Source organism: Gracilinanus agilis, chromosome 4 (assembly GCF_016433145.1).
Source record: "Gracilinanus agilis isolate LMUSP501 chromosome 4, AgileGrace, whole genome shotgun sequence".
NCBI classification, from domain to species: domain Eukaryota; kingdom Metazoa; phylum Chordata; class Mammalia; order Didelphimorphia; family Didelphidae; genus Gracilinanus; species Gracilinanus agilis.
In genome coordinates this window covers 80,177,573-80,189,231 of record NC_058133.1, presented here as the reverse complement: position 1 = coordinate 80,189,231, position 11,659 = coordinate 80,177,573, and the positions used below count along the sequence as shown (strand labels likewise).

At 38.2% G+C, this 11,659-nt stretch overlaps 1 protein-coding gene across 1 annotated transcript in view; it reads left to right on the top strand.

Annotated features, from left to right (window-relative positions):
* The window catches only part of COLGALT2 (collagen beta(1-O)galactosyltransferase 2), a 124,932-nt gene that overhangs the window by 104,647 nt on the left and 8,626 nt on the right, over positions 1-11,659 (top strand). Inside the window, exons 5-6 of the mRNA XM_044674903.1 lie at positions 5,290-5,494; positions 8,954-9,077. Coding sequence (XP_044530838.1) covers positions 5,290-5,494; positions 8,954-9,077 — 329 coding nt within the window. The remainder of the gene's footprint in view (positions 1-5,289; positions 5,495-8,953; positions 9,078-11,659) is intronic.

Below are 11,659 nucleotides of genomic sequence, written 5' to 3'. Positions count from 1 at the left end.
TTTTTTTTTTGCCTTATTCATATAAAGAGAGAGAATATGTTATGCTCTGAGTAACTATTAGAGTATAAGTAAACATCAAACTTTTTTTTTTTGGTGACTCTTGCCTTTCACCCTTTGGCTTCATGTTACTTCTAGTCTTGGTCTTTCTGGAAGGAACTAGTCCATTGCCTGAGTGTGTCATCCTGGAGAGACTCACGTGGCCAGAGCCTTTCCAACAGGGCCTTTGCTCATTTAAAAATGATCCCAGAGGTCTTTGGCTGACAAATGGGAACACTTAATTGACAGTGCCTTATTTATGTGGAAAATAGGAGCAGGAACAAGCTGAGAAATGTCTCATCAGCCCTCCTCTCGTCTACTGTAAATGTACCAAACTCCCTATTTCTAAAATATCATTCATCAGCTACCCAGAGGCTCATATTTAAGTCAGTAACTGTTTCTGATGATAATATTTATATTTGAATACTTGAATTTATATTTATATATATAATACATATATATATACATATAGAATATACAATACATATATTATACAATACATATATATGATCTACAATACATGTATACTATACATAATATATATATGTATGTATGTATTGTGTGTCTAGCCTGGGTGGCACCATGCATAGAATGCCAAATCTGGAGTTAGGAAGACCTGAGTTCAAATCTGGCCTCAGACACTTCCTAGCTCTCTTAATCAGGGATAATCACTTAACCCTGTTTGCCTCAGTTTCCTCATCTGTAAAATGAGCCGGAAGAGGAAATGGCAAACCACTCCAGTGACTTTGCTAAGAAAATCCCAAAAAGGGTCCCAAAGGGTCAGATGTGACTGAAAATGGCTAAAAAATAAATATTATGTGTATATGTGTATGTAGGATATATGTGTATGTAGGATACATAAGTGTTGCTATGCATATATTTGTATGTGCATGTATTTGTGTATGTATGTATGCAGATATATATGTATATATTATATGCATTTGCTGACTCAAGACTATTCAACTGAGCTGGTATTTGGCACTAAAAATATAAGGATCACAGAATAGTTTATTAAGTTTTAAAGAGGTTCTAAGAGATCCCAAGACGAGAAAGCGTTTCCAGAGCAGAGGGCTTCTACAATTATTCATTCATCCACTTATTCATTCACTTTTTAGTCATCTACTATGTATAAGTTTTTGTGTTAAACGTGCGGTAGTGGGAGATACAAAATAACATTTAAAAAAACAAGCCGTGCCCTCAGAGAGTTTACTCTACAGTGAGGTGGCAAAAGAGAGAGATGCGAGCAAATGTAATACAAATTTGTACATATCTAAGGACTACAAAATGCTTACAGGGGAAAGAATTTATTTAGCCAGGAGCAGCTAGGTGGCTCAAGGATAGAGGTTGAGGCTTGGAGACAGGAGGTCCTGGGTTCAAGTCTGCCTTAGACAATTCCTAGTTTATATGAGCTTGGATGAGTCACTGAGCCCCCATTGCCTGACCCTTCCCACTCTTCTGCCTTGGAATCAATACTTAACACCTATTCTAAGACAAAAGGTAAGGGTTAAAAAAATAAATAAATAAAAACCGTTTCTCTAGCCACTGGCAATTGTGCCAGACCCCAGCAGGGACGCGGCATGTTCTCTGTCTTCCAAGAGCTCACCACCTGATATTTTGTGTGGCTGCGAGGAACTCTACGCACCAAATTTCTACATACAAGGGAATGTTGAACCTTTCAAATTCAAAAGCAGTAACATTGTAAAACGGGATACTTCTTCCAAAATCTCTGCTGTTGCTGCTCCAGTCATTCTTGGCACATCCTTTGGAGAAGGGCTTTCAGGGAACCTTCAGCACAATTTTTAAAATTTATAATAATTAAATAATAATATTAAATTATTTATTTATTTTTTGTGATTTTTAATAAATTTTTAAATTTAATACTTTTTAAAAATTTAATTTAATTTTTAATTTAATTTTTAAAATTAATTTAATTTATTTTATTTGTTAAATTTAATTATTTAAATTAATTTATTAAATTAAGATTCTAATAAAATTTTAAAATTAAATTTTAATTTTAATAATTTAATGTTTTTTCATTATTTAAAATAATTTTTAAAATAAATTTTAAAAATTAATAATAACTGGCATCTCAATAGTATTTTGAGGTTTACAAAGTTACAAATGGAATAACTAGATATTGCGGTAGGTAGAATGGTGGACTTGCAGTCTGAAAGAACTGAGTTCAAATCCTGTCTCCGTTGCTTATTAACTGTGTGGGCCCTCAATAAGTCTCTTTGCCTCTCAACCTCAGTTTTCTCATTTGTAAAATGAGGATAATAAGAGAACTGACATAGCTAGATGGCTCAGTGGATAGAGTATTGGATGTAGAGTCAAGAAGGTCTAAGTTTATTTTTTTTAATTTTTATTTTATTTTGAATATTTTCCCCTAGTAACATGGTTCATGTTCTTTCCCTCTCCCCCAAACTCCCTCACCCCCCTGTAGCTGACGCACAATTCTACTGGGTTTTACATGTATCATTGATCAAGACCTAATTCCATATTATTGATAGTCGGATTAGAGTTATCGTTTAGCATCTACCTCCCCAATAAAATCCCCATCAGCCCATGTGTTCAAGCAGTAGAAAGGTCTGAGTTTAGATCCAACTTCAGACATACTTACTAGCTTTGTGACCCTGGGCAAGTCACTTGACCCCTGTTTGCCTAGGAGGCGGGGAGAGTGGATAGAACATTGGGCCTGGAGTCAAGAAGACCTGAGTTCAAATTCAGCTTCAGATGCTTATTAGCTGTGTGCCACTGGGAGAGTCACTTAACCTTTGTTTTAATCCACTGGAGAAGGAAATGGCAAATCCCTCCAGTATCCTTGCACAGAAAATCTTGTTTACAAGGTCAACCAATCAACAACAATGCCATGGCATTGTCGTAAGGATCAAGTGAGGAAATATGTAAAGTTCTTAGCAAACCTTAAAGTGCTATATAAATAGGGCAACAATTCAGTGAGATGGGCACTGTAGGTCCTGTAACCTCATTTTCTTGATGGGGAAACTGTGGCTTGGGGAATGACATGAAGTGATTTGCCTATTTGTCTGGCATCTAGTTATTCCCCTATTCCCAGTATTTCCTTTTTCACCATGGTCATACTGTTAATAAATATCAGAGGTAAGGTTCAAACCCAGATTTCTCCTCTAAGTACTCCTGGCAAATCTTTAATACTGAGAAAATACCATGGGTCATTTGGAATTGTCTTGTGATTAAAATGACTTATCCTATCATTTCATCTTCCTGAGTTCAAATCTGGCCTCAGACTCTTACTAGCTGTATGACCATGGGCAAGTCACTTAACCCTGTTTGCCTCAGTTTCCTCATCTGTAAAATGAGCTTCAGAAGGAAATGGCAAACTACTCCAGTATCTCTGCCAAGAAAACTCCAAACGAGGTTATGAAGAATTGAACACAAGTCAAAAATAACTGAATAACAACAAAATACTGTTTCGGGTAAGAAAAAAAAAAGAAAGAAAAGAAAAGAAAAAGGGACCACAGCTATAAACAGGTATGCAGACTCTGAAGGGATTTCCCCAAATATTCTAAGTAGGAGCAGTAGCCTGGAGCAGATGAGCCACCCAGGGTGACAGCTAGCAATAAATGAACACACTCCACTGAATGCCTGCGTCCTTGTGTATGCTTACAAATAAACAATTTGTTTTCTCAGCATTTCTTAGAAATTATATAGCACGCCCCATCTTGTCACATTCCTCTTGCTTAAAGCAGTCAAATTTGTTAGCTGCAAGAACTCCCAAATGTTGTGCCAAGCAGATTAAAATGCAATTGGGAAATGTTTGACAAAATAAATAAATAAATACAAGAGAGCATAGATCATATTCCCGTGTGGTTTTCTAAGTCATTATGTGGCCCACAACATTTTCTATTTGATTTTGATATCGCTGGCATAAAGCACTTATTAAATGAGGAGACCATGCTTATGCTTTAGTCCTTTCTACTTATGACCCCAAATATCATTTAGATGTAGGTAAATTGAAGAGAAATAAGTGCGGTGCAGTAAATGTCAGAGGATATGGGCTCAAATTCTACTTCTATTTAATGAGATCATAGATTCAGAGATGGGAAGAACCTTGGCAACTGACTTGCCCAACCCTCTCATTTTACAGATAAGGGAAACTGAGGGTCAGAGAAATTAAGATTCTTGCCTAGGGTCACACAGGTGGTAAGCAGCAAAGGCAGGATTCAATCCCAGGTCTTCTGTCTCTGAAACCAGCATCTGGTGTCCAAGGCTGCATTTGGACTCAGGTCTTCTTCACTTGATTCTCACATTTGTATCCATTTAGCTACTCCGGGTACTCTCCTGACTGGTCATTAAGTGAACCCAAGAAACAGTGAGAATGACTGATGTGAAACAGGTCATGCCAAAAAGTGCATCTGTGTTATCTTATAGAATCACCGAATTGTTGCTGATCAGATGAAAAGTAATAACTGAGGTTTATAATGTTTGCAAAACACTTTGTATTCATTTTCTCACTTGGTGAGTAGGGGGTGCCATGAAGAGGGCACAGGACCTGGAATGAGTTCAAATGTTTGACCCTGGCCAAATCACTTAACCGCTATCTGCCTCAGTTTCCCCATGTATAAAATTGGAATAGTAATAGCCCCAACTTCCCAGGGTTGTTAGGAGGCTAAATTGAAGTAATATTTGTAAAGTATAGTGCCTGGCAGATACTAGGCGCTTAGCAAATGCATGTTCCATTCCCATCTACTCCCAATGGCCATGTAATTTAAATATTCCAGGTATCATCTCCATTTTTATGGATAAAAAAATGATGTTAGAGGCTACTTGACTTTTATGACATCACAGAGCTTGTACCTGAGACAGGATTCAAACTCAGATCTTCTCTCCTCTAATTCTAACTACCAATTCTCTATACCAGTGATTTCCAAAGTGGGTGCCACCGCCCCCTTGTGGGTGCTGCAGTGATCCAGGCCACAGGTGCATTTATCTTTCCTATTAATTGCTATTAAAATTTTTTAAAAATTATTTCCCGGAGGCTAAGTAATATTTTTTCTAGAAAGGGGGTGGTAGGCAATCTGGAAGAATAAAAGATCAAGAATATAAAAATTAATGAAAAAATAAAACATGAAAGAAGGTTTAATAGTATCAGATTAACACCCCTCAATTAAATACTAAATTAGAAATCCTGAAAGATAGGTTGTAAAATTGATGATGACAATGGAAAAATCTAATCTGTTTATCAAAGAATCAACCCATCAATTTGATATTTTACAGGGCTACTATAAACGGACCCCAGACTACATTCAGATTAGGGAATGGAAGAGAAGAGGCTGCTTTCCTGTTCCCATGGTCCATTCCACATTCCTCATTGACCTCAGGAAAGAGGCCTCCCAGAAGCTGATGTTTTTTCCCCCACACCAGGACTATTCCTGGACTTTTGATGACATCATTGTCTTTGCCTTCTCCAGTAGGCAAGCAGGTATGGGGTGTGTGTGTGTGTGTGTGCACGTGTGCATATGTGTGTGCGTGTGCTCTCACATGTGTATTTTGGGGGCCCCCACTCGGTGGGAAGATTGAAAAATCAATTTGTTTCAAGAGAAATCAAACAACATTAATATGCATTTAATAAGTATAGAGAAGAGGTGTCAAGAGGGGCAGCACAGTAGTAAGATGCAATGGGAAATATTTAACAAAATATAGATTATATTGTAGTTTAAAAGAATCTCTGCCCTGCTGAATAAGCAAACCCCTTCTCCTCAAGCGCTCTCTTCCAATCACTCAAAGGCTTTGCTTTCCAAGTAGGATGCTCTGCAGGAACAATGTGAATTATTCTCTTAGTTCTCCAAAGAACACACTGCAGCAGGAAATGTATCTCTAGAAAATCCAGTGCTCAAATCTGCAAACTCAATGATTTTTGATCTTAGAATTATTCATGAGGCAACTCCCAAAGAAAACCTTTCTGTCACTAGAAGATTCAATTTGGGGTTCACATCACTTTGGGAATTTAGAAAACCTCCTCCTCTACACAGGAAGTTAGGATTTAGAAACCGTGTCCTTGAATGCCTCTCTCAGGTCACGTATGAACCTTCATCTTCATCATCATCCCAATAACAACTAGCATTAGTAGAATATTTTAAGGCTGGTGAAGTACATTACAGATATCTCAATTTGTCTTTTAAAAAACCCTATGAGCTATATTCTATTATTATCCCTATTGATAAGGGTAAACTGAGGCACAGAAGTTATGCCTAAGGCCATGTAACCAGTAAATATTTAGTGAGAGGCTGGATTTGAAGTAATGACTTGTGATACCAAGTCTAACACTCTCTCCATTGTACTACCATGTGTTTCTGCTCTAAGTTGCCATTATTGCTCCCAATGTGGAGTTGGGGGGGGGGGGGAAACTGCTGCTCTCTTCTTCCCCCACTCTCAAACCTCTGGCTGACCGTCTACTCTGCTAAACTCTAGTCTAGAAATCTAGAGGCAAGAGAGAAAAGGAGGCATGACCAGATGACTTTTATAGACCACACATTTTCGATGAGCAATCAATTGGGTTTCTCTGAAGTCAAATCAACATAGGGTCAACGAACCCATTCTATAGGGAAATAATGCATCATTCACCTTAGCTTTTAATCTAGTCATTGATTGGGGGACTTAATTTGATCAACCCTGATCAACTTTCTTATATAAGAAAATACAACGAAAATAGTTAAGTTCAATGGAAGAGAGTTGTCTTTTTTTTTTCCAGCATCACAATTTGTTTTTCAAAAGCATCATTTAGTCAACTGATTAATCCACAAACATTTATTAAGAAGCCACTATAACCAGTGGAAATGCATGTCAGTTACAGGGGGGTGGTGGGGATGGGATGGAGGGGAGAGTAAGAACATGAATCATGTAACCATGGACAAATTTTCTAAAAATTACAAATTAAAAAAAAAAGCCTCTATATGCCAGACACCATGCTAAGGGCTGGGAATACAAAAAGAGGCAAAAGGCTGTCCCTCAAGAAGCTTCCAGTCTAATGACTCTAAGTTCTAGATCTCTTCTCAACTCTCATCTCCTTACAAATATTAAATTTCAAGATGGGAAGATAAAGCAAAGGGAGTTTAAGTAGTTAAATCTGTCCAAGATTTCTCCAAGCGAGATAGGCTAGCAACCTTAATAATGTCCTTCCCCTTCTTCATGTCATAAGGGTTTTAAAGAGTTGAATTCATTTCTGAATCCCCTGGAAGCATCTGCCCATGCAAAGCCAAGAGTTAGAGGGTTGGAAACTTTCTCAGCAAGAAAGGGAAGCTGACAGTGATTTGTGGGCCAGGTCAGATTAGTTAATTAAAACAGGGGCCAGATCCATTAAGGGAGGTGAATAAAAGTCTTTCTTCGGCCCCCTCCTTCCTATCTGTTAATGCCGTCTGACAGCTTCATGAGATTTGGCAGGCAGTGCAGCTGACGGTGGAAATTTCATCCAGGTCAAAATAAAGGAGTCACTAGGTAGATAATTCTTGTATTATATCAGTTTTAAAAATCATCCGTTTGGGCATGCAGGCTCATGCTTAGCTGACCCGTCCTTTTAACTAAACTATTTTTTTCATTAAAATGAAACCTGGCAGGGCTTGGAAGTGTTTCTGATTCCTGCTTCCGACTTGTATTCGAAACTGTCTGCTCTTATGTGGATGCCTCAGGCCTTACTTCATGAGATGGGCAGGGAAGGAGCTGCTGAATACAGAGAGCTCTGTAGTATGTTTGGGTTACTGACATATTGTTGGTTGTCAGTTGGACTAAAAAGACAGAATTTCTTTTCCTGCTCTCCGAACCTAACATGAAATGGTTATGTCTGCATTGGTCGGCTCCAAACGCGTAGTTGTCAAGAGAAGAAAATATGACCCAGGAAAGTCAGAGCATTTTAAAATTCCCTTTATTCTTTCCATTTAATCACAGTCCTGAATCGTTCCCTCTGCCTCTCTTGGCAGCGCCTACATTTATCTTTAATAACCTCACTATCCTTCCGGGTCTTTTCTGTCTGCTTTCATATCAGATAAGGATTTCATCTCTAATTTTTTCCTTATTTCTTTTCAGTTGGTTCAGTGTTCGTTTCTGCTCTGGGGAACTATAATCCTTTCCTTTCCTCTTGATTCTTTCCTTACCTTTATTATTCATTGTGCTTTAGGCCAGCAAAGGATTTTTTCTTTCAGAGAAAAAATGTTCAATTTCCGCTGAGCTAGAAAAGGAATGGTCCAGTATCTGTGAGCTTCCAAATGGTGGGTGTCATTTTAAATAGCAGGAAAGTCTGATGTCTCTGAATTCTAGAAGTGGTGCCTACGACTACTTGTTTTTTGTTCATACCAAGTGGTGGACTTTAAAAAAAAATGAGAAGTATTGAACTTAACCTTGAATACCAGGACTTTCCAAATATCTGGACTTCCTTAGACATTTAAATTCATCTGAATTCATAAATCATCATAACAACTTTTCAACCACTCCCTACTAGCACCCATCAAGATTCTTTGGGTATTCATTCTCACTTTTCCTATTGGATAACCATCGTTAACCTGTGCTTCATTCTTGTTCTGATTTTCTCCATACATTGCATAATTTCCTACGATAGATCTTTGCAGAATTCTTTACATTCTCTATATTTGTTGGTATTAATGGCATCCTAATACACCATCACATCAATGTACCATAATTCATTTAAGCATTCGCCTATCATTGGACTTTTAGGCAGCTTCCTAGGTTTTGCAATTGCAGGTAATGCTGATATGAATTTTCTTTGTTTTGTTTGGAAATGATCTGTCACTAAGCTTTAAAGACAAACCACACTTGCCCACGGCTCACCTTCTTCTTCCCTCACTGATCCTGTACTCCTCCGATTGCCTGGACGGGACCCTTCCAAAAAAGTATGTTTTCTGATCAGTGTTTCCTATTGTTTGATCCTCAGGTATTCAGATGTATCTTTGCAACAGAGAACATTATGGCTACCTGCCCATCCCACTGAAGCCACACCAGACCCTGCAAGAGGACATTGAGAACCTCGTCCACGTCCAAATAGAGGCAATGAGTAAGTAAGACAAGGAGGACACCTATAGGGAAGGCTGCAGCATTGCAGATAGCTGCTTGTCGATTTTAATGGCAAAGAAAAGGGCATTGATCACTTCAGTCTCTTCTCTGTCTGTTCCATGATGAAAAAGTCTTAAATCCAAAATCCTTATGTCAATTTACAGTGGGGAAAGGGACTCATTCTAGAATCAGAGACAAGAGTTCAAATCCCAGCCCTTCTATTCTTTTCCTTTGTTACCTTGGGCTGGTCACTTAATTAAATTCTTAATTAAATAATTAATGAATTATTATTTAGAATCCTGAGGGATTCTAATATAATCGAAAAATAATAATTTACTAATCTACCTTACAACAGCCTCTGTTGCTCATCTACAAAACGAGGGGATTGGTGTAGGTGACTTAAATATCCCTCTCAACTAAATGTGAATCTTTCTAAATCTAGGATCCTTCCTTAATTGGACACTAGCAGCAAACACGGATCCATCTTAGCTAAAGTAATAGATGAACAAACTCATTTAATTTGATGGCTTTCTTTTTTAAACTAAGAAGTAGTAGAAGAATAGATTTAGAACTAGAAAAGATTTTAGAGATCATTTTTGAGCAGCGTCTTCATTTTATAGTTTAGAAAACTAGGGCTGAGAGGAGCTAAGTGTCTTCATCATGGTCATCCAAGGAGAAAACAGTAAAGCAGAGATTCAAACCCTTGTCCTCTAAGACTACAGATTAGGTAGTTTTCCCACTGTGCCCAGGTCTCAGTCCCTCAGGACTGGCCGCTGACCTTACTGTCTCTTTACTTGTCCCCTGATATTTGTTTAGGAAGTCCTTATTCATCTTGGTCCAAGATTGTTGGTTTTTTTAAAATAAATTCTCAAGATAGAGTGTCCTTCCACATTGCCACCTTTCCCATTACAGTTTTGATATATCTACAGAGATTAAGTAAGGCGTAGTTCAGGGAATACAATAGACATATACAAGATGCTGATGGACAGATCAATTATCCAAACCCCTTAGCTCAGTATTGAAGGCCTCCACCATCTGACTCCCATTTGGCCTTCCAGTTTTGATTCATAATGCTCCTTTTCAAAAATTATATGTTCCAACTAAAATGGACAACTGGTTGTACCTTGAAGAAACCAATACTATATCTCCCAGGTCTATCCATTCGTGTAGCCCTTCCCTCATGCTTTGAATAAATTCTGTCCTTATCTCCATGTCTTAGATTCCTTGTCTCCCTTCCAGGCTGAGCCCAAGTGGTCCTTTCTCTATTAGCATCTTCTCTGATCTAGCCTCTTCCTCAACCCATTTGTTAATGTGTTCTCCTTCTTCAGTTTCCTTATACACTATGTCTCAAAAGTCTTACTACAGATTTAATCTATTAAAACAAAACCTCACCAAGTCTTTGGGGATATAATGGACTCTAGCTCAGATTCCTTGTCTCCCTTCCAGGCTGAGCCCAAGTGGTCCTTTCTCTATTAGCATCTTCTCTGATCTAACCTCTTCCTCAACCCACCTGTTAATGTGTCCTCCTTCTTCAGTTTCCTTATACAGGGTGTCTCAAAAGTCTTACTACAGATTTAATCTATTAAAACAAAACCTCACCAAGTCTTTGGGGATATAATGGACTTTAGGATATATTACATCTGCCCGGGAGAAGGTAGCTCTTTGAGGTCAGTTATTAGATACAGGGACAACTAGGTGGCACAGGAGATAAAGTGTTGTCTTGGAATCAGAGACCCTTAAGTTCAAGTCTGGCCTCAGACACTTACTAGCTGTGGGACCTTGTGCAAGTCACTTAACTCTTTTTGCCTCCATTTCCTCCTTTGTAAAATAATCTGAATAAGGAAATGGCAAACCACACCAGTATCTTTGGTAAGAAAGGCCTAAATGAGGTCAAAACTGAAATGAATTTACAACTCAACAGCAATTGGATATATTTCAGCTTTTCTTATGAACCATTTCTAGTTCCTCCTTCCATAAATTTGTCTTAACATTTTTTGAAATGAGTTTTTCTTTCTGACTATCCTACCTCGCGGGAATAATGAGTTCTACAAGTTTATTGCCTGCTGCTGAGAGTCGTGTCTTGGGGCATTTGATCCTTATTCAGGTAGATGTCATAGTAGTATGGAAGGAGCACTTCATTTGGAGTCTGTGGGTCACTTCCTGAAGAGGCAGGTTGAGGGAGATCTGAACTAATTGTAGTTCAGAGTAGAGAAAAGAGGACGGCTGCAAGTGGTATTGAGGCAGAATCAACAAGATTTGGCAAATGATTGGATGAGGGCAGCGAAGGAGAGTGAAGGAGAAAGGATGACATGTTGAAAACCTAGAGGACTGGAAGGCTGGTGGTGCTACCAACAGGAAAAGGGACATTAGGAGGGGGGATGATTCTGGGGAAAAGATGGAGAGTTCTGTTTTGGACTTTTTGAGTTTGAGATGTTTATGCGACCCATGAGTAGAAACTTGTATCATGTAGTTAGTAATGCAAGACTGGGACCCAGGACAAGATGAGGGCTGGATCGTCTGTGATATATATATATATATATATATATATATATATATATATATATATATATATATATATATATATATA